General features: G+C 34.4%; 1 protein-coding gene and 1 pseudogene across 1 annotated transcript; one reads left to right on the top strand and one right to left on the bottom strand.

The window, feature by feature from the left end:
- Positions 1-9,845: 9,845 nt before the first annotated feature.
- LOC120183164 (transcription initiation factor TFIID subunit 6-like) lies at positions 9,846-14,697 on the bottom strand. Its single transcript, XM_039187918.1, has 12 exons — positions 14,413-14,697; positions 14,062-14,148; positions 13,454-13,555; positions 13,252-13,360; positions 12,791-12,891; positions 12,578-12,715; positions 12,380-12,475; positions 12,031-12,155; positions 11,335-11,467; positions 10,961-11,086; positions 10,780-10,891; positions 9,846-10,308 (listed from the first exon to the last, which is right to left on the bottom strand). Exons 1-12 carry the CDS (start codon positions 14,536-14,538, stop codon positions 9,980-9,982), a joined length of 1,584 nt encoding a protein of 527 aa, XP_039043849.1. The 5' UTR covers positions 14,539-14,697; the 3' UTR covers positions 9,846-9,979.
- A 1,455-nt stretch (positions 14,698-16,152) lies between these two features.
- On the top strand, positions 16,153-21,791 carry LOC120182927 (annotated as a pseudogene).
- Positions 21,792-24,052: the final 2,261 nt, after the last annotated feature.

Genomic DNA, 24,052 nt, shown 5'->3' with positions numbered 1-24,052 from the left:
GTGAGGACCATTATAGAAGTAGCACTTTAGCTTTTCCTTGCTCGCCTTCTTCTTTTCCCCGAACTTGGCCTTGCCATTCTTTTCCGATGGCTTTCCTTGGCCACGAACAGTCGATGGCTCTACTTAGCCACTCGAAGAGCTTTCTATATCATCTCCCCGCTGCACCTTTTCCCGATCTCCCCTATTGTTGCCATTATTCCTGGGCATGGGCCTGAACGACACATCGCTCCTTGGCTTGATATCTGCAAGCTCAGTCGGCATTCCGGCTACAGCTATGGCTTCTGAAATTCTCTGGGCATCACCTTTCTCTCCCCCGAGCATCACCCCTAGTCTAAGTCATTCCAAGAAGGTCTTGAGCGCACCCTATTCACTCATTGCTCCTTGCATATGAGTAGCTCCCTCTTGAGCTCATCCACCTCGTTCCTCAAAGCCGCTACCTGGATTCTTGGGAATTTCTCCCTCGACCATCTCCAACTCGTTGAGAACTCGTTGCGTCTCGACCTTGAATCTGCCCTCCATGGACTCCAATCTATCAAGGTGAGACTCCACAACACTCTGAGTCTGCTTGGCCTTATATTCGTCTTGTTCAAGTCTATCGACCCTTTGTTCCCACGAAGTTGTGATTTCCTCTAACTTGATGAACCTTTGCGTGTGAAAAGCCAAACCTTCCATCAAATAGGCCCATTTATCGTCGATTGTGAGTTCATATCCCTGTTCCTCATGAAGACTCTCCTCGTCTACATGAGAGAACGTGTCATCTCGCTCGGACATACCTTCGGCGTCACCCTTAAGCCTCTCTACTTCGAGAACCGGCTCCCCTTGGTGTGCTATATTTGCCTCGAACATTCCTTGCGAACTCGTCACGGTATCCTCATGCTTGGACACCGACGATGCTCTCGAGCCCACCGGACTCTCTTCCCGTTTTCCATCATGGCACTCCTTGCCTTTGCGTGCGGAAACTCCTTTTTTCTTGTGCCCCATTTCAATTATCAAGTAAATTGATTGAAAGTAAGTAAAACAAACTTACCCGATTCGCACCTTCCACCAAAACACTGTTGAAACGATCGTTTCTTGCCCACAATGACTCGCTCTGATACCACTTATCACGCCCCTAGAACTTCGACGCCCTAAACCGTCAGAATATCAGAGTCAATGTCTGACGGGTCGTGTGGCCTTAAACGCTTTAGACGCTCCTCGATCTTCTCAGCGACTAAGTAAGCCTTACCCAAGCTAAGTGAGCGTGCAAACTCACAAAGGTTGGAACCAAGCCCTCAAGGCTTCGGATTGCGGAAGCTTTAAACATCAATGTGGCTACTTCGAGCCACAAGGTCAGACTATCATGTAGAAGTGCTAACACGAAGGTGGCTACTCGTGGCCACCAAGATAGGCAACAAGAACAAAGAACTAAAGAACTCATAAAGAATAGAGCAAATGCCTCAGAGCTTTATTACTCTCTCACAAAGAGAAGAATGGAATTGGGTGATTACAAATGAGGAGGAGGGCTCTCTATTTATAGTTGAGCTCCCTCTTAATCAATGGCCTAGATCATTTTACATCAACAGGTAAGATTTTCCCAATTAATGACAAATCCCCTAAATCAAGGAATTACAACCAAATCCTTTCTAATTACATCCATTAGTAGGATTCTTTCCTTGGATAGGTGTTCACACCGGATATGGTAAGATTTTCCCATAATATCTTCTTGATTTTGTTGCCTCTTGCCATATTTACCGAGCTTCTGTGATCATCTTCAGATATGATGCCACTTTCCTTTTCTGCACGACCAATGTGAACGGACTCCACAGCATTCTCCAAGTGATGGGCTAAGTCTGGTGGCTTTGGCAAGCCCGATAACTATCTTGAGATTCCTTTTCGGACTCTTGCACCAATATCTTAGCAAGCCCGATACTCTATCTTAACTCATTGTCGGACACTTGCACCAATATCTTGGCAAGCCCGATCCTCTGTCTTGAACCTCTCTGTCGGACACTTGCACCAGTGTCTCGGACCCAAGTTCATAGCCTGTGACACTATCATCAATGGTTTTGCATAAAAAATGATCGAATGTAATATTTTTTTATAAGTATTTGTATTCTTAAATATATTTTTGAAATCTTTTATATTGTAATGAATTACTATTTTTTAATTTAATAAAAAATCTAATAAAATTTTATATTACATATTTCTTAATTTTTTTATATTAGGGGTTCATTTTTTATTTTCCCCTAGCCTAAAAATAGTCAGGACCGGCCCTGAGATATGTCCCCATAAAAGCTATTAAACCTCACTTGCATTTCTGCATACGTTAAATGACCATTGATTTCTTCGATTTTAAATTGCAAATTGAATTCCAACTACAGCAGTTTCATCATTTTCAAACCTTTTAAAGCAATAAGCGTTTGAATATAAAATTCATAAAGCATTTATATGCTTTAACTCAGTTTTATACTTTAAATTCATGAAGCATGCAGTTTAAGTTTTATTAGTACGATCGGTTATCAAAAATATGCTTCCAATCACTATACTAATATTTTAGTATTATTTTCTTTTAACCAAATGTGGATTGAGATTATCATAAGTCTGCTCAGATATAAAGTATTGACATAAACATACCAGATATATCTCTTTCGAAACACCTTAATGTCTTGCAACGGTTTGAATTCGCTTCTAAATTGTTGAATAGAAAATGGCTGCTACAAAACGAGGCGTTAACACTAATTGAAGAATATTAAATAAAATGTTTAAACAAATAACCGATTAACTGTGTCGTGATATTAACCACTGTCTTAGAAGCGAATTCGTCCCGATATATGTAATCGCTATAATGCACGAATTCGAGATTAGCACGACTCTCCAAGAATTCGTACACTCAAAAACTGGAGTGGACTTGGGTGGTACGGTCTAAGAGAACCAAGAAGACTGTTTCAAGCAAATGTCGTCTTGTTAGGGATATCTCTAAAAGAATGAAATTGCCCACTATTTATAGGCTAAATAGTGGGAGCAAAATAGTCATTTTTAAAGCACAATTAAACATAGATTTAAATGATATTTAGAAATAAGTTACAATTTAAGCATTACCAACACGAGTAACAATGATTGTCTTACATCTGACACCAATACTAAGGATCACTGTAAAATCTCTCGATTAAGATTAAGAGAAAGAACTAAACCTACCTCAACCATTCTTTCACTCTTCTCCTTCTTTATAAGACTAGAGAGTACATAAACACTAGCCAACGAATGTATGATTACTGATTAAAGTTATTCATTTAAATCAAAAGAGATAAATTATCGATTATCTATATAACTCACTTTTTTTCCATAACAGACTTTATAATCTCATAACGCGGATTATATAATTTATAATGCATTATACATGGACAACGATTCTTTTTTAAATTTATGAAAATCAATTGTGCATGACTTCATCGATATAAATTTTTCCCTTAAAAAAATAGAGATACCCATAGGGATAAACGAAAATGAAATACTGAAAATCAAAGAAATTAATCCTCGGGCGCAATGCTAGCAGTTTGTTTTGGTAGGATCCGACACACTCCACGTAAACAAATGCTGCCATGTTTTTTCCCCTTTAGAAATCTTCACTTTTAATTTATTAATACTAAATATAGGAATTGGTCTATAATCTTAGAAGAACTAAAATTAAAAATATCTAAACAAGAATGGTATATTTTTAAAGAAAAGATTTATTTTTAAATTTAGGTTTATAACACGAATCAAACGACATTGATCGTAAAAGAATTATTGTTATTTCTTGAGATTCTATATTCAAATGCTATGAATGTTAAGAGTATGAGCGTTCAATACCAAATAATTGAGATATTTAAACTTTGTACTTATTTCATATTAATAAAAAAAAGTGTATATACGAACATATATTAAGTTGCTTATATTTTGTAGCTTTGTAATATAAGAAATCTCATCTTAGTTACATTATATGGGGAAATAAAGAAAGAAAAGATGGTTGGAATCATTTAATTAAGAAGGTGGGTAAAGGTTGAATTAACTACCAGTGAAAGCGACGACGCAGCTGACGAAGAACTGTACTGACTTCCTTTGAATTCTCGTCATCCTTTATTTAACACTGTACCAACCGCGTTATGCAGTAGCTGCAGGCCACTATTCTGCGTTTTTGTACCACGTTTATAAAGTGAGTTCATTTAAAAAAAAGTAGAAAGTATTTTAAATATATACTCTATATTTAGTATTTAAATTATTAATTTGGTCCTCTTTAATATCTAAACTTTTAATTTTTTCATAATCATATCTAACGTTTATTTTTCATTTTATTCTAATATCCACCGTTAAAAACTTAACACATTTAATACATGAATTATTAATTTTGGCTCATTTCAATAAACAACGGGTCAATATTAGTTTAAGGGTTTCGTTTAAATGACCAAACCGACTATTGGTTCTAATTATTTAATAATGGCCTTGTTTTAAGGAACATTGTCAAAGTTTTCACAAACCCATTTGTACAATTAAGGATTTTCTGTAATTTTAATTTATTTTAATGTAATAATTTATTAATTTTGTACTTATTGGGTGATGTTCGCAGTAAATGAGAATATTATTTTTTTTAGAAGTCTCAACTTTAAGAAGATATATGTAGGATGTATGCACATTATTAATGATTAAAAAAGATTATAAAGAGATATTATCTTGTAAATATCTTGACAATTTGAAAAAGTAATTTATTGATATTATTGGTAGGGTAGAAGATCGAGTGTATTGGTTTTCTGGATTTAGTATGAAGACAGTTGAGCGAATAATTTTTCTGGATTTACAATTGAATCCATTCTTCCTCCAGGCACCCATACTCTCTTCCTTGACAGCCCAACGCCTTATCAGAGATAAATGCTACTTTCTGCATCCACAAAACCAAATATCATCAGCCCAAGAGCAGGAAAGTTGGAACCTTTTTTTGAAAGATCCATCCACCCTCACTTGTGAGGCAGTTTGCAGCTGCCAAACTCAACAGTGTAAGCTGTTGTAAAGTTTGCTCCTCTTCTTGGCATTCAATTCCCAGCTTAATCTAGAAGAAATCCCCTAACCGCGTTTTAGTTTTCAAAGCAAACATACTTTGGCATTAAGACCGGATGATCCACTATTCCATAGTTGCAGCCCAAAACGCTGGAGTTAATGGCTGCCATTGCTACAAAATTTTGGGACTAATTCTTTTCTATGGATAGTGAAGCTTATTTTTCTCTATTACTTTTTTCTTCTTGCACAGTTGTTATCTAAAATAAATAATTATTTTAACTGAAAACAAAACATTAAGAATAGAAGTATGAAATAATTATTTAACTAAAAACAAAACATTAAGAATTAAAGTGTTTCATACGTTCATTTCCATGTATATATCATGATCATGGGTAGAAATATAATAAAATCTTGGATGGTATGTGATGAACCATGTTTTATAATATTTTGATATAATAATTTAAGGTAAAATGTTTTTGGACTTGAATTAAATTTGTTCAAAGTTTTCAAAACTAATTCAAAGTCCATTAAAAATAGAATTTGAGCACAAAAATGTTTTATGGGTACATAGTATCGATATTGTTCTTACAGTATCGATACTGCATGAATAATACCGATATTGTTCACATGAAACTGATATCAAAGATAAGATAAGTATCGATACTACCACATGTTTTTCAACTTGCTCAAATTCCAGAATGCAAAATAGATACCGATACTACTTTACATAGTAGTATCGATACCATGAGCATAGTATCGATATTGATCAAGCTCAACGACTAGTTGATTTAAATACTATAAAGGAAGTATCGATACTCATTAAAGGAGTATCGATACTCCCTGTCCTGAGAAGTTTTATTTTGCAAAAAAATTATCCCTAACGGCTCCAAGTCATCCCCAACGGCTAGAAATGACCACAAACACATTCCATCTTATAAAAACAAGTTAAGGACACTTGAAGAAGGATTAAATCACCTATCCAAACAAACAAAAGAGAAGAGCTTTTTACTCTTATTTTTCTTTCTCTTGTAAATATTAGCGTTTTAGTGAACTTAATTTTGTAAACACCTACCGTGTGAGGTTTTCTTGTTTACATTTCTTATCCTTTGTAAAAGGGGAGTGGTTCTATCTTAGCCATTGAAAATATAGGTATTTGTAAAGGTTATCTCTTTATCATGTGAAAAAGAAAGAACAAATTAGTGAATTTGTTAGAAAATCCTTGGTGAGGAGTTAAAGTAGTGGATGTAGATTTTGGTTGAGAAAGTCGAACCACTATAAATCTTTGTGCATCTATTTTATTATCCTTAAATCTCCTTAATTCTTAAATTTTATTCAAATCCACTTCAAACCCCTCTTGGCAATTATTCGGTTGATCATTAAGCTTCAATCTAAATCCCAAAAATTGGTATCAGAACTTGACTCATTAGAAGGTTTAACAACCTTGAGATGATCCTTTAAGAAGTTCTATCGATTCCAGAAGCAATCGAGAATATGGCTTCTACCTCCGGCTCTTATTACATTGAAGACTCTCAACCGATCAATAAGCCACCTTATTTCAATGAAGCAAATTATGTCTATTGGAATAATAGGATGATGCTCTTCATTCAAGCCAACGATTTAGGAGCTTGAAACTCAATCATTAAAGGATGCTCCATTCTAACCGATGAGACAGATGATTGGAGTGATAGAGAGAAAAAGAAGTTCCAACTCAATGCAAAGGATATGAACATTTTATTTTGTCAATTAGGCCCGGATGAATATGGAAGATTCTTCTCTTGTTCTAATGCCAAGGAGATTTTAGGACAAGCTCTAAGTTACTCATGAAGGAACCAATGAAGTGAGGAAAACCAAAATCAGTTTTCTCAACTATGAGAATTTCAAGATGAAACCAGATGAAGTCATCAAAGCTATGACGAATAGATTTTTCGCGATTGTCAACGGTCTAAAGGGATTTGGAGAAGTTATCCTAATGAGAAGCTTGTGAGGAAGATTATTTATTCTTTTCCAAAGTCTTGACAATCGAATAAGACGTTGATTATCGAAGCTAAGAACCTAAAGACTTTCACTCATGAGTTGATGGTAAAAGAAGAAGAAGACTAAGAAAAGAAAAACAAGAAGAATGAGGTATGCATTGTCTTCAAATCCACCATTAAGAGTAATCAAAACTCAAGTGAAGAGGTGGATGAAGATGATGATGAAGAAGAAGAGATAGTCAAGCTCTTCAAAAGATTCAATAGATTCATGACTTCCAAGGAAGTGAAACATGAATCAAGTAAAAAGAAGAGTCCACCGGTGTGCTTCGAATGTCAAAGAACGGGGCATGTCAAATATGAGTATCCCCTCTTAAAGAAGAAGGGGTCAACTAAGAAAAAGACATTTGTAGCAGCTTGGAGTGATGAAGATACTCTAATGATGAAGATGAAGTAGCCAACCTATGCCTCATGGTCATCGAAGAAGATTCAATTGTAACTTATAACTCTAGTGAATTAGATTCTTATTCTTTTGACGAGTTACAAGTTGTCTATGATGAATTGTATTTGGAATTTGAGACCATGAATTCCAAATATAAGAAATTGATTTCAAAATTCAAAGTTGAAATGATTTTCTCTTGAAAACAAAATTGGACTTTGAAAAGCAAAATGAAATTTTGAAAAATAATTTTGATATTTCAAAAACCAAATTTAAAGATTTGGAAAAAGAAAATTTTGATTTGAAGGTTAAGCTTGAATGCTTAACAAAGAAAAAGAAATTATTTCTAAAAACAATTCATCTATGTTAAAAATGACAATGTGAGAAATGACAAAATGTTCACATTGTCATTTTCATGGTCATTTGAAAAATACTTGTCTTATAAAGAAAAGAAAATCTTTTAAAATTATACAAGTATGGGTTCCTAAGGGAACAAGGGGCATTGAAACTAATGTTCAAGTATCCAAAGCAATCTGGATACCAAAATCAAATAAATGGCTCTTGTAGGTGTGTGGGAGCAATGGTGATGAAAGTGGAGATACTCAAAATGCTCTAGTCACATTTGAAAAGGAATGAGAAACCTCTAAGCCTATTTTGATTATCTTGATTAATTGGTTGCATATTTGTTAAGCATGCATGAGTGTCGATTTTAAATAATTTTATGTTTTTTATCTCATGTATGTTGAAAAGAATATTATGATAGACATTTTAAAGTTTTAATGATTTTTCATAATTTTTAGTTCATCATAATGAATTTTGGTCAAAATTGGTTTTAAATGCAAATTGTATCTCTCTAACAATTGATATCAATTTTTCAAATGCTTTGTTTTTACAAATTTTTAATTTTTGACCTTAATTTAAATGTTTATGCATGTGATTTATTGCAAATGATATCTCTCTAACAATTGATATCAATTTTTCAAATGCATAACTTTTTTTGATAGATTTATGCACATGCACTTAAATACAACAATTGGTATTGCATAAAGTTTATTAGACTTTGATATATTGAATTTCTTGTGCTACTAACATGTTTCTTCATCTCTGTTGACATTCAATTTTTTAAGTGTCTAAGTTTTTTAGCTAAATTTTTGTTTGGAATGCTTTTATTGAGGGGGAGCTTTGGTTTTTCAGATGAATTTTATGCTAAAATTTACCACTTACTCTCTATTGTTATTTTTGAACTTTAAAGATGAATTATTTTTATATAACAAAAATGAGGATAAATATAGGTTTGAAAAATCAATTTCTCAATGAAAAATGAGGAGCTTTAACATTTTTCAAAATATATATCTTTTTTATTAAATATTTTATTAAGGACAAGTTTTGCCAAAAACAAATTTTCAAATGTTTTGCTATATCAAAAAAGAGGGAGATTGTTGAACCATGTTTTATAATGTTTTGATATAACAATTTAAGGCAAAATGTTTTTGAACTTGAATTGAATTTGTTCAAAGTTTGCAAAAATAATTCAAAGTCTATTAAAATAGAATTTGAGCACAAAAATGTTTTTTCTGGGTACATAGTATCGATACTGTTCTTACAGTATCGATATTGTTCACGTGGTATCGATATCAAAGTAAGATAAGTATCGATACTCTCAAGGTAGTATCGATACTACCACATATTTTTCAACTTGCTCAAATTTCAAAATGCAAAATAGGTATTGATATTCAAAGAGGTGCCGATACTACTTTACATAATAGTATCGATACCATGAGCATAGTATCGATACTAATCAAGCTCACGGCTAGTAACGACTAATTGATTTAAATACTATAAAGGAAGTACCGATATTCATTAAAGGAGTATCGATACTCCCTGTCCTATCAAGGTTCTTTTTTTTTGCAAAAAAATTATGTCCAACGACTCTAAATCATCCCAAACATATTTTATCTTATAAAAACAAGTTGACGACACTTGAAGAAGGGTTAGAACACCTATCCAAATAATCAAACACAATAGAAGAACTTTTTACTCTTATTTTTATTTCTCTTGTAAATATTAGTATTTTAATGAGCTTAATTTTGTAAACACATACCTATGAGATTTTTTTGTTTATGTTTTTTATCATTTGTAAAAGGAGAGTTATTCTATCTTAGCCATTGAAAAGATAGTGATTTGTGAAGATTATCTCTTTATCCTATATAAAAAAGAATAAATTAATAAATTTATTAGAAAATCTTTGATGAAGAGTTAAGGTAGTGGATATAAACTTTATTTGAGAAAGTAAAACCACTATAAATCTTTGTACATCTATTTTCTTATTCTTAAATCTCTTTAATCCCTAAATTTTATTCAAATCCACTTCAAATCCCAACAATGGTTAGCCGTTAAACTTCAAATCAAGTGCCTTGGAAGAAGGGCTATGGCTACTGAACTATTTTTACTCTTGAAAATCATGAATTAACAACGTTATTGCAATTACTTCGATGATTCAGAAGAAGACAGTTTCATATTCCTAAGCCCCAACAACAATAAGAATCAGCTATTCTACAGCATGTTATAGAAACAGTGACATCTCAGGAGATGGAATGAAGGAGAGAATGCCTTCACCAAGCAGTTCGAATAATGTTACCAACGTATGTCCAGAATCCAGGTCATCCTTCCAAATTTGATTCAGGATCACAGACTTCTTCAACATTTTACCATCTTTTCCAATTCTCTTGGCCATCTTTTCAGACGAGCCGGCATCATTCTGACTTGATAATGCAAGTGTTGTTACGGATGACAAGGAGTTGGCCGAAACCAAGCTGCCAATTGGGCCATCGGCTGCTATTTTCTTCAAGGCTGGTTCGTCTTCCAAGGGCTCCATGTTCGCCTTACGTTTATCTTCAACATTTAACACAAAGCAAGAATGTTATTTAGAGCTGAACCTCCAGATATAAGATAAAAGGCCAGGCATCAAGCATTTCCAATTTGCTTGCTCAAAAGTGTTTCCTTGGGGTTACTAATGCAGCAATGAATACAAAACTAAGCATGGTATCTAGCCACCTTGACGCCCTAATTGAATAATTTATCAATGAAATCAATCAAAGAATATATGGAAGCAAAAAGATGAATTAAAAAAAACCGAGCTAAATATATAAGCCAGAACTTTATATTTGCCCCCTTTGACCAAAATCCAAAAATTCGTCCCTGCTTAGGGTACCTTTTATTTTATTTCATTTTGTTCCCCTAATATTATTTAATGTTTACCGTGCACCATTTGTGCAGTCCATCATTAGAAATTTGAATTCACACAACTTTGGAGGGTTAAACATCCATGAATAGGAACATCTTAGAAAAAGGAGGATATCTTACTTGGAACTGCAGTAACAACTTTGTCTTTGGACTTCCAGATAGCATGGCCTGAAGGTGATGGTAAAGGTGGAAAGATTTTGAGGCGCTCATATATGCCTTGACCTGCTGCACGCTGGCAAGTGCATGCTTGTGTCAAAATTCCAGTGTTCAATATGAAGACCTAAACAAGAACAATACTCACCAGTAAGGCACCATAAACACGCCATGCTTCATATCTCTTCATCTCATTCTTTTGCTTCTCTAGTAGCAACTCTGGTTCAAGGAGTCGAAGGTATGGCTCAAGATTTGGCAGAATAAGAAGACGAACCTACTCATGGAGTAAGATGTTTGGTAAATGAATAATATTACTAGAATAGCAACAAAATGCTCAAAACACAAACAGAAAATGCTTGGAAGTAAAATCTTGAAAAAGGAGTTGAAAGACAATAAAAGCTTTGTATTATTGCATAAAAGGCACCAGCCACTTTTACGGAGAGATGTATATCCCTTGTATTGTTCTCACCATGCAAAAAGTAAACTTAACATGTACTGAGTAAATGAAATATGAGGACATACCACATTCGGTCCTAGGGCTGCCAACCCTTGAATTGCACCATAGTGTTGAGTCAATGACCGTTTTGGGTCCAGAAGTGCATTGAGTAAAGTTTTTGTAAGACGTGTCTGAAGGGTGTTATAAACATGGCCAAATCTGCAACAATTTTTAGAACCTAAATTTCAAGTATAAGATTGACCCAAAATAAAATATGAAGAAAACTAAATGGAGAGTATCGGTATGAAAGTCGGCAGCAGTGATCAGCATATCAGATAGAAAGATCATTAACATCAAATTTACATTTTAACAACATATATAAATGCACATAACATTTAACAACATATACAGTGATCAGCATATCACATGACACGTTTTTTAAGAGGATCACATTTAGTAGTCAAAGCAGAATAGGGATTTTTTTTCTTGCACCAAAACGGAAAGGTTTTTGGATGACACAAAATCTCAGGGGCAGAGCTGTGTCAACAGACCAGAGAATCAGGGCAATGCCCAATCCAATGAAATTTAGTGATTACCACCTTCTCAAACCTTAGTGACAAAATTGACAATTATTGAACTACATAATATAACTCCATTGCTCACATATTGCTAGAGACAAATTTTTTAACAGCTATGCAAAATTGACAGGAAGTCGGAAGAAAAAAATCCAGCTCAAGACATTTTATTCAAATGCAAAACAGGAAACAGATTAGAAGTTTTACCTTTTGCATATTGAAGCAACTAACTTTGCTGTAAAATCTCTAAGTTCCCAGTGGTTGTCAGCAATCCTGTTCCCCAATTTTTTTGAAACAAGGCAGGTTACTACAGATGGCATCAATTGGTGTAGCTGGCAAGACAAGGAAAGAGTATGGTCCTTAGTTTAAAATTGGTAAATCCATGATAGATCAAACTCCATACAGAACTACGACAAGAGCATGATTTGATTGGCAAACCAGTAGGTTGAAATTGAAGTTTGTTTAGTTGAGTTAGAAAAAGATTGATCAATTTTAAATCCTTGATGAACATATTTGTTATCGATATATAAATCCAATAGGAGAAATATAAACTTACATAAGGTTCTATGTGTATGTGGGGATTCTGGAGAAGACTCCAAACGACACGCATTAAAGCAAATAGAAGAGAATAATCATTCAAACCACGTGAAACCTGATATTGTTGGTGAAAGGAACAAAGTAAGTTAGCAGCAAATGTATAAATGCCCTTGTTCATCTGAATTGATATTCTTGCTTTAAATCCAAAAATTATTACCTCATCAGCTACAAAGAAAGTGAAATAAGGAACTAATGGATGAAGTCCTGAATCTGTAGCCAAACTCACTAATGCTTCTTTAAACAGGGCTGAATCAGACTTTCTCAAAGTGAGCTCTGTGATTTTGTCGAAGTAGAACTGCAATAGAAAGAATAATAAATAAATAAAATATTAAAAATATATAATACATAATGTCAATGGTAAACTATATACCTGAAGCTCTCTAGATAGCACATGCTTAACAGGTAATTTAATGTCAACCGGAAGTTCATCCTTTTGTTCGTAAGTATTGCCATTAGGAGCAGCAGCAATTACTACAGATAAAATAAGTCAAAACAAAGTATTAGCACCTGGATTAGGCCAGTAACCCTGTATCATGAGAAATTTTCAGAAAGTATTGTCAAACAAATTAATAGGAATAATTGTGGTAACCTAATACCAGAAACAACTACAGAAAATCATAGTTGCAACATGCTGGAACCTTAAAAAATTAGACAAAGATGAGAAAATAATGCACATATGCCAAAAATGCTTGGCCTTTACAGCTCATTAAGGTAAAAATAAACTCATATTTTCAATGATCTATGCCGAAAAACCAAAGATTATAAAAGGTCCAGATCAAATTTGTGATAAGTAACAGTAACTACTGCTAATGTCTCTAAATTTAGACAAACCTCCCACAGGAGCATTTTCTGGAATGGCAGGTTGTACTCCTTCGATAGCGAGCCAGTGACAAACAACTCTGGTATCAAGTGGTGCTTTTGGTAAAGGAGCCTCAATTACCTACATGTTGAGAGAAAAGACAACCTGGAACTTCAGCAAATACCCAACCAATTTTAGCTCAAAGCGAAGTTAATGTAACCTCAGGTTTCTTACTTCTTTCAAATCCACATCCCTATCATCAATGTAAAACAAATCCCTATGCCCAATTGCCCTTTTGAACTGCAAAGGACCTCCAGATGTAAAGCCATATACGGGCTGAGGCAAAAAAAAAGAAGCAAGATTGAGACTAAAAGAAAACAATTTTTTTCTGAAGTGCATCAGAAAAGTGTTTTATTCATCATCATCATATGCAAATCACTATATTCTCAATCAATATTGAGATCACACACGGCCTTTTCAAACAAAAAAACCCAGCACTAGAAATTTATGCTACAAGCCAATCCCATACAGCTATTGAATACAAGTTAAAATTTCCCCTCGCAGCAGTTTCCAACAGAAATATGATTAGAGTGCACCATATTAACAGAAACATTCCAATTGAAACAGCTTGAATCTTCAAAGTTAGAATATCCAAATTAGAGAGAAGAATATCTCAAAACAAGACATTTATTTTTCTTTTTCGTGGTTTTACCTTAAAAACACATGCACCGCGCGCGCACGCACAAAAACGAAAGTAAGATGAGCATATATACAAACAATGAAATTAGGACTAGTATATAAACAAGCTCAGAGTACATGAAGCTGTATTGATGCCAAATAACCTCAACGTTTCTTAAGTTAAGTGCACCATCAACATCATCTGTAGTTAATACGGTTCTCCTCGAGTGACGCATACATTTGACGGCCTCCTGAAATATCGGGAAAAAAACGTAAAATAAAAAAAAATACAAGAATCACAGTGACACACTGCTATTTCACTTCAATTTTTATAATTTTATGCTAGTTTCCTATACTTTAAAAGAAGGGAAGCATAGATCACCACCTAGTAAGGTTTAAAACCCTAACAGAAACAACAAAACATAGACGAAGAATTGAGAAGCAAAACCTACTTTCCTAGGGAAGAAGGAAGCATTAGAGTTGAATATGTTTTTTGTTTGTAAAAGAAAAGGGACCTGCAGAATCTCGCGCATGCGGTACTCGACATCGGGAGCAAGAGAAAGGGCAGCGTCATCTGACAAATTGTTTATGCCAATGCTTTGAGCTATAACCTCGATCGTCTCCTTTGCCACTATGCTCATTTTCTTCTTCTTCTTCCTCGTCGTCGAATTTACAAAATTTTCATTTTAAGTTATCTTTTTTCCTGAGTCTTGTTATTGATTGTTGCCCTCAAGGGGATTGATAGAAAACTTTCACTCTCGCCGAGCTTCGGGAATTTTGCATTAAAGAAACAAAAAGGGGGCGGGGGAGGGATCAGTCGGGTTTAGTTTATCGGGTGACCCGAATTGTTTCTACTGGGCTGCATATTTTGCCTTCTGATTTTGGAGCTCTATAATGGGCTTTTACCAAATGAGGCCCATTATATAGTAAGAGATTCGAATTTTAACTTGGATAAAAATCATTTGGGTAAACTATACTACCGGTCATCAAACTATTATAAATTTTGTATTTAGTTACTGAATGTTTTTTTTCACAGAAACATCACTAATGTAACATTATTTATTTGATCACGGACATGTAAAAATGAATCGAAATGATGACATGAGTCAAAATTTTATATATTCTATCAAGTAAATCTTAATTCAAAATAACTCGTCACATATTTAGGCTAAAATCCAATTCTCTAATCTTATTTCTCTTTCCTCCACAACACTTTTTTTTGTTCCCTCTTCTCATCCATTTATTCATGCAATTCAATTAGTCATGAACGAATCAATGCTTAATAGAATTTTTTTCATTGGGTCTCAAGAATTTTGATCTATATTGTAAAGATTCAGGATTTGAGCTTTTAAGGCCAAGTTCGAATACTACCACCGTCATTCTTGGTGGACAATCTGTAAAATCCTATATAAATCTCAATTGGGTCTTAGGTATACCCTGACCCTGGACTGGGGAGCCATCCTTGGCCTCAACTTTTTGTAACAAAAAAAAAGATTTTTGAAATTGATTGCTTAAGATACTATTTTCAGGATATATTTATTATGAATTATTTTTCTAACACAATTACTTACTTGCATAAGTTGCATTGCTAATATATATATCCTCTATAATATGCAACTCTTCTACCTACAAGAATTTTACTTATTTTTTCCTTCCTCCGTCTATCATCTCTTTATTTCTTATTTAATCTCATTATTGCCTTTGAGGTGAAAACATTAGTCCTTCATTGAGAGACACAATATTTTATATTGAAAAATTGATATTTGTATTGAAATTTGTTGATGAATGAAGGGATTTTGATGATACGATAAAGAAGAAAAGTTAATGAATGATGAATCATTTGATAGATGGGCTTTTTAGCAAAGTGATAATAATAATGTTGAAAGCAAGAAAAAAAGATAACTTATAATCATTCTTAGAGTGAGGATTATAATATATTAAATGATTAGGTTGATAAAATTTTAAAATATTAAGGTTAAATTTAATCAATTGTTTTTAGTTAAGATTAAATTGATAAAATATATAAATATTGAGATTAAAATTATTATTATACCAGATTATATCATTATCCTATTCATTTTTAAAATGAGTAATGACCAAAATAGAAAAAGTAATATTAGTTATGATTTTGTCAAAAAAAAAACGATTTGTGACCAAAGTAAAAAATGATAGTAGCTTGGTGACTAAGTTGTGTATTTTACTCAAAATATTTTAGGAATGTAAGCCTTCCCGAAACGCAGTGTTTTCCATCAAAAGCTTAGGACAAATCTGTGGAACTGATAAAACTCGGTTAAACCCACTCGTTTTTCCTCGCTCATAGCTCAATTTTCAAAAAAGAAAAAAGAATGCAAGTTTCTCTCCCCATTTCACCCTCCAAAATCCCCTCAATTTTCCCATTCCACCACCGCATCTCCCCCCTCAACAACCCCACAAGAACCTAACTTTCCAAACCCAAGCCAGCCCCTTTAACTCCCTCAAAACCGCCGGCTATTTGTCCTCCATAAGCCGTGCCATAGATGAAGAAGAAGATTACCGCAAAGCTAGAGCTGCTGTCACGAGAAAGGGTATTGAAATTGAAGGCTACTTCATTGAAGGACTCTCTATTGGCGGCCATGAAACCTGTGTCATAATTCCTGAATTGAAGTCTGCTTTTGACATCGGGAGGTGCCCGTCTCGTGCTATTCAGCAAAATTTCGTTTTCATCACTCACGCACATCTTGACCACATTGTAAGTTCCATAATTTGGCCAAAAGATGGTGTTTTTGGTTAGCTCAAAATTTTAAGTTCTGGGTATTAGTATAAGTGTATAACCTCATTTGGTGTTTACTGGCTCAGGGTGGGCTGCCGATGTATGTAGCTAGCCGTAGTTTGTACAACTTAAAGCCTCCGACAGTATTCGTACCTCCATGTATTAAAGAAGATGTGGTGAAGCTGTTTGATATTCACAGGACAATGGGAAATGTGGAACTCAACCTTGACTTGGTCGCACTTGATGTTGGTACGTTGGTTTCATCACAAGTTTATTTGTTTTATTTTTCATGTTTTTTTCCCTTTAAGACTCCATTGCTGCTTTGATCTCAGCTCCGTGATCTGAAATGACACAGATGTTTTCCTTCGTGATAACATGTGCACGTAAATTTCGGAGGAAAAAAACCCAAGAATCTATATCTTGTCCTTCGACAAGAGCAAAAGCAACTGGAAGAATGTTGCGATTTCCATCTTGGACAACTGCCAATAATAAAACTTGCTTGTATTTTCCAAACAAGAAAGTCCCGTCGATCTGGACCATAGGCTTGCAGTATTTGACAGCATTAACGCACTGTGGGTAAGTCCAAAAAACCGGTAGAATTGGCATCGATAGTGGAGAACTCGATCATTATGGTATGTATAGGAGGTTTTGAAGTCCACAATTGTCCCAGGATTCAACCTCCGCACCAGCCTAAACCAGCCTGGAAGTTCATTGTAAGATGCATCTCATTCGCCATGAAGTTTGACAATGGCATTTTGTTTTGCCAACCAAGCTTTTTTATAGGAGGCAGTGTACCCATACTGCGATTGTATAACTGAAATCAACACAGCAACAACTATATGAGAGCTTGCTTTTACCATGGGCATGATGGCTTGACATATCACTTCAGAGTCCAAGTTGGGATGATATTGGTTGACCCCTCCAGCACAACATGTGTGAGGACCGTTGTATACTGTTAGTTTCCATCTGTTGTTTTTCCTCTTCCTCTTCGATACAAGAACAATCCAACTGCATCCGTTTTCACGTCGGGCACAGTAGTATACATATTTTTCGGTCATAGAGCGGTCGACTCTGGACTGAACAGAATTACGGATATTGTAATTTTTAATAGCCATCATCGCTTCTTCCTTGCTTGAAAGCTCCATGCCTCAAGATAACTCACCATTATTTATTGATGAGTAATATCCATAGTCACCAAGATGAGGCATATCCGTAAATTCTGGCCCGTACGTTGCATCATAATCAGCTTCATACATGTGTGTTGGAGGGTCAGTTTGTGCCACATTTACTGGAACTTCATCTACATCATCATCACCATCGGAGTTGAATTGTGGTGATTCTAGGTGAATGAATAGTCCAGTCTCAGCACCATTCGCACCAGGCTCACGAAGCGGTTCTTCTGGTGGAGATGATGGTTCCTCCATGATCTCCACATTTAGGTCGAAGAACCTACTTTTGGCACACCTTCCCCTTGAACTAGAAGGCATATCTAGATTGAGATCGAAAAAGCTCGCATTCGAATGCCTCCCCTGGAGCTTGAAGCCATCGTGTCAAATGGAAACTGCACAGATTGTTGCGTCGATGACATCTCCGTATTAAGGTCAAAGAAATTTGCAGATGAATGCCTTCCCCTCGAACTGGACATGATGTTTCCATACGGATTATTCGTGGACCCACCTCGGTACATATCGTAAGGAGTTGCGGATGAATGTCTCCCCATTGAAGTTGATGTGCCGACACCATGATGTGGATTTCCCATTATGGCATTAAAATCATTACACATTACTGTAGTCGGGCTGTCAACTTGATCAACTTGTTCAGCCAGCCGATAGTGTGAGCTTAATGGCTGACCCCAAATAGCACGCACTTGAACAAACTTTGCATACATCTCAATATCGCCGTCTGAATAATTACTTTGAGAATCAGTCGTCATTTCAACATCATCATTGTTCGATAGTTCGAACGCTGTATAAATTAATGGCAACAATGATGTTGGAAATTTGTATTGCAACGACGACATTCTTCTACTACTTCCAACATGAACCTTCTTCGAAATCTTCGTTATCAGCTCCTCAAGATTTATGTTTCTCTTGAATGATATTTTAACACGCTCATTTGATACGAATACAACGCCAGTTTCATCTTCTCAAATTTCTCCATCATAATAAACAATAGCTGAAAGTCGCATCATTCTTAGAATTTAAAAGTGCAACAATATTATATCTGCAAAAAAAACTGAAACAATCCTAATTAAATAAATAATATATGACCAAAAATATAATAGAATAATTTTTTTACACATAAATGTAAATAATTTAAATAATATAATTTTATATTATTACATGCACTGCAAAAATATTTCGACATATGCTCCCACTTTCTAATTCTACAAACACAGAAATTAATTGAAAACAATTAGTATAATATTTTTTTAAATAATCATAAATTACTATAAAATAAATATTATAACAAAATTACCTTATAACAAAGATCGAGCAAACTTATGAATCAAATATAAGATGATTGTCGGATGTTATTTACTTATTCAAAGGATTGTTGGCGAGAGAGTTTACGGGAGACGACTATTTATAGTCGAGAGAGGATGCCTTAAAGCCGGAAAATAATGCAAGGCGCGACCCTTGCCCCACGCCTTGGATTATGCAGAGATAATTGAATAGCGCGGCCCTTGCCCCACGCTTTATCTTACGTGGCGTAAGGCGCGGCCCCTGCCCTGTGCCATACACACGTGTATCCATGTCAGCATAAGGCGCGCCTCAGAGGGGAATATTAAATTAAAAATATGATTTTTCGGGGAAAACACCCTGGGAATAGAACCCCAAATGTTTTCTTCCAATGATAAAACTACCTCTTACCGTCGCACGGATCACCAAATAGTTGAAAAAGGGTGTAACTGTCTTTCCATATTCAATTATAACGTGGCGCTAAATAAATATCTACATATATTATCTTACTTCAGCTTATTGCCCTTTAAAAGTATGGAAAAAAGGTGACAAATCGTCATCGTCGGAGGCATGATGACATCTGAACGGACCGTTGGATATCGGAGGAGATAGACCCACCATCCTCAGCACCACAAAAATTGCAAGAAACGAGCTTTGCCTCACTAGCTACACGATGGATTTTGTGTGTTGTGGTTTTTTTAAATAAGGTTAAAAAATAGAGTGAGCTATGTGAATGGTCACTAAAATTTAAGTTTTTCTCTACTAAAGTTTTAAAAGTAACAAATTGGTCACTAACATTATCGATCTATAACAAATCAATCACTCGCTATCAACGGCCATTAGCATAGGTAATGAAAAATTTACCTTGCCCGCTAATCATTAACGTGGCAACCTTTTTGTCTTTTTTTTCATCTAGCTTTCTCTTTCTTAAGTCTTCATCTTAAATCTTTCTATTTTGCTACTCTATCATACCTTCAACAACCCTATCTCCACTATCTGGGTAGTAAAGTTTTGACAGTGAGTATTGGGTTTTTTCTCTTTGAATAGTGAATCTCGAAAAGACGTGCTCTCTAAAGCTTTCAAAGTTACATAGGAGACTAGGAAGGCATAATACAACAAAATGACCCTAACGTTTGACAGTATTGTCAAAATTTTCCCTATTGTTTTTTTAGCATTTAACCGCTCAACGTTTCATTTTGGGTCAAAAACAACCCATGTTAGATGAAAATCGTTAGTCATTGCCTGATGTTGACCAAACACATACACATGGAGGAAGATGCTGACATAGATGTCTAAGTCAAAGTACATGATGATATGGCACTAGCACGTCAGAATTTTTTAAAATAAAAATAAAAATTATTATTATAATTATTTATATTTAATTATCTATTACGTGTCACTCTTTGATTGGTGTTTATTAAATAGAACTATTAAAAGGTGAATTGCACGAAAGGGTACTCAAACTTGGGGAAGAGGTGTGGAGTGGCATGACTTTTACCATTTAACCAAGTTGGTTACTTGGTTAAATAATGAAACAAACCTTATTTAATAGATACTTAAATTTGAATTTAATGAAAAAAATTAAAACATGTGTTTATAATGTGACTTATATCTTCTCATAATATCATTTCCCCTTGCCCGATTATTCTCAAAATATTAAGGTTTAGGGTTTTGTTTTCCCTCTTAATTTCTTCAAATTCATTGAAGTAGATATTTTTAATCGATTACAAAGGTGAGTTTTTTTATTTTCCAATATATTATTTCCACTACATCAATTATTTCGAATGTGAGTTTATTTTTTTATTGAATCATCCACAATTTCCTTATTTTCAAATGGGTTTTCAAATAAGTTTTTTACAATGTTTGGAGTTGTGAGAATTTCGAATGGTTTTTATAGATTTTATGAATGAGTTGTTCATAATCCTTGAACATTGTTGTATAGCTTAATTTGAAATGATTTCTTTAGGGGTATTCTATTAGAGTAATTTTTTTGGTTTTTATTCGGGTTTCTACTGAAGAACATTATTGATATAGCCTGTTGAAATCCACATTTTGATGTATGTAGGATAAGAAAGTTGCTTTATTTTAATAAACGATCTTGTTTGTATGTTTTTAGCTTAGTAGAAATTCACTGATGGACATGTTCATTTCTCTAATCATCTTTAGTCCTTCTCGACGAGATTTCGTGTATGATGGAGAACACAAAAAGTGTTATTGCAATAAATTGCCTCCTAAAGAAACTTCATGGAGTGATTTAAACCCTTGATAAAGGTATTATGGTTGCTTAAATTTTCCGGTAACAAAATTTGATATTTTATCATGTTAGTTGGCTTCTAATAAGGAATGTATATATCAATTTATAATGAAATTTGTTTGTTTTCTTATTGTAGCATGGTTGTAGATATTTTGAATGGTATGACGGTAGCATGCATGAACGAGCAAATCACTTACTACGACAATTACGTGATAGTGAACGAAATTTAGCGAAGGAGAATACAAGACTTAGAATACAAATTAGAAGTTGTAGAGGTCCTTCTACGGGTCAAATCAACAATATGCTATTGGAAGAGAGTGAAAGTGTGCAAAGCGAAGTGAAAGAGAATAAAAGTGTGCAAAGTGAAGTCAATGATTTTTATCATGTATAAATTATCATTTCTTTTTCTTTGGTGTAACAGATTCATGAGTGCCCATAGGTTCTTTAACTCATTTCCTCTTCTTTGGTACTCTTGTACCGGATTGTTAAAACATTAATAAATTATTAATAGAAAAAATGATAATATAATTTGTTCTTACATAGAATGTCTACTCTCCCGCCCTCAAATTAGTGTAGAGGCATATCCCTTGGTATCTTCTATTTCTTGTTAGTATATCAAAAGCAGTATGACCTTCTCTTTTTTCTTTTCTTTCCTTGATACATGTGTAGAGTTTGATACCATTGTACTTGCTGATCTTGTTGAACGATTTCCATCCATATTGCTCTCTTGCAACAAAAAAGTCGAAACATATAAATCGATATATTTTTACACAAAATGCAACACATTAATGAAGCTTACCTGGTTTGCAGTTTTAGGCTGAGTACATGATATTTTATTATGACCTTGTCCACCACAAATTCTACAAGTCATAATAAAACCAATCCTAGTAAGATGTCCAATCTTGGTTTTTTGTTCATCTTTTGGCTTCCTTCAATTTTTCTTAGGCCTTCCATGCATATCTCTATCAACCGGTAGAAGAACAAGCTCAATTCCAGATTTCTTTTAATCTTCAAACCCATTAATAGGTTGCAAAACATATTCACATGCTTTATTGTAAGTGTCCTTATGATAACAAGAGTACAAATACTCATCTAGGTCCCTACCAATATGCCATATTGCACAAAAAGCATGAGGACAAGGAATCACACATAGTTTCCACCTTCCACATTTTCTTTCATTCAAGTCCACAATGTACTACATCTTCCATTTCTTAACCTCACATCTATTTTCTTCATTCCAAATCATTCTCTATTCAATGCCATCCTTATTCACGTTGTCAATTTTTTCTTGATTAGTGGCCCACAATTGTACTTCCATGTAGTCAAGAATCTCCGCTTGTCAACTATTCTTGTCATAATCTTGACTCTAATCTCCTCAAGCATTGTAATAATGCTCTTGTACCTTGATTCAACAATGCTCGAATTAAAAGCCTCACATAAATTATTGTCGACTATGTCTGACTTGACATTCAGTTTTTGGAAAGCCTTGGTCTACATCTTCTCTTCATTTACTGCCTCACTGTCACTCTCAAGACCATCTACTTCCTCACTGTTATTCTCTTCATCACTATCACTATCTTCATCATTTTCACTTGCAACAACATCAACACCATCTACATTACTCTCAGGACCACCCTTTCATACAATAACACCACCATATCCATCACCCTCAAGACCGCCCTCTATTGTAGCAACAACATCAAAACCACATTCATCACCCTCAACACCACACTCTCTTGCAGCATCAACACCATCTATATCACCCTCAAGACCATATTTTACTACAACTGCAACATCAACACCGTCTCTATCGTCCTTACCACCATACTCTTTTGTAGCAGTAGCATCAACACTATCTCCATCACCCTCAAGACCACCCTCTCCTGCAACAACAATATTTTCTCCATCTTTAGCAACCCTTAAAGAAGCACAATCACCCATACCTTCACCTACATCATCATCCTCACCAGTAATTATTAGTAAGATGTCATCAACAATAACAGAGGTATCTACTTTATGCTCTACATATATGTATATAAACTCATATTTAACCCAAAAATTCAATAAGGCAATTGTACTTGTATTATCCCAAAGCACCCTCAGATTATCTTGCAAATGACCACTAAAGAGTTCATTAAAATTTATTATTTGGATAATATTGAAATGTAAAGTATTCTGAATAAGTTTACGAACTTCAAAGTATAAAATCATATCTGGATCATCTCTTAATCCAATCAACTCACCCCTATATATCTCACATATGGATCTCAGATAAATTTCCCACCAATATGCAAATTCATATATTACTCTTTATCCTCGTCCATCTGTATTTTAACAATAAATAAATAAATGTTAACATGCACATGGAGGGATGCAATGCAGTTAAAAAAACAAAGAATAGTCTCATGAACATGGAGATACCACTTTTCCAGTTAAAAACAAAAAATGCAGTCCCCACAACTCATATAATAATCCAAACAAAACAAAAATTCACATAAAATTGTAGGGTTATGAACAACCCATTTATAAAACCCATATATCTTGTAATACCCCAAAAAATTTAGATAATGAGCAAAATACAACTTTTGAAAGTTTGATGGTCAAAATATAAAATTGGAAAAAAATTTAAAGAATTAAGTGGTAATTTTCCCAAAAAGAATGTTATTCCATAAATAGATTTAGTGAGTGAC

This window comes from Hibiscus syriacus, unplaced genomic scaffold (assembly GCF_006381635.1).
Source record: "Hibiscus syriacus cultivar Baekdansim isolate YM2019G1 unplaced genomic scaffold, ASM638163v2 tig00112738_pilon, whole genome shotgun sequence".
Classification (NCBI taxonomy): domain Eukaryota; kingdom Viridiplantae; phylum Streptophyta; class Magnoliopsida; order Malvales; family Malvaceae; genus Hibiscus; species Hibiscus syriacus.
Note: the sequence above shows the minus strand (reverse complement) of the source record. Positions and strands in the feature narration are given on the sequence as shown.

What these genes read in the sequence shown, in the direction of transcription:
- LOC120183164 (XM_039187918.1), bottom strand. Translation starts at nt 14,538, where the DNA reads ATGAGCATAGTGGCAAAGGAGACGATCGAGGTTATAGCTCAAAGCATT. An exon ending in ACATACACATAGAACCTTAT is followed by an intron (nt 12,156 to 12,379) that starts GTAAGTTTATAT and finishes TTGTCTTGCCAG; the next exon opens with CTACACCAATTGATGCCATC. An exon ending in GTTGCTTCAATATGCAAAAG is followed by an intron (nt 11,468 to 12,030) that starts GTAAAACTTCTA and finishes AAATTGTTGCAG; the next exon opens with ATTTGGCCATGTTTATAACA.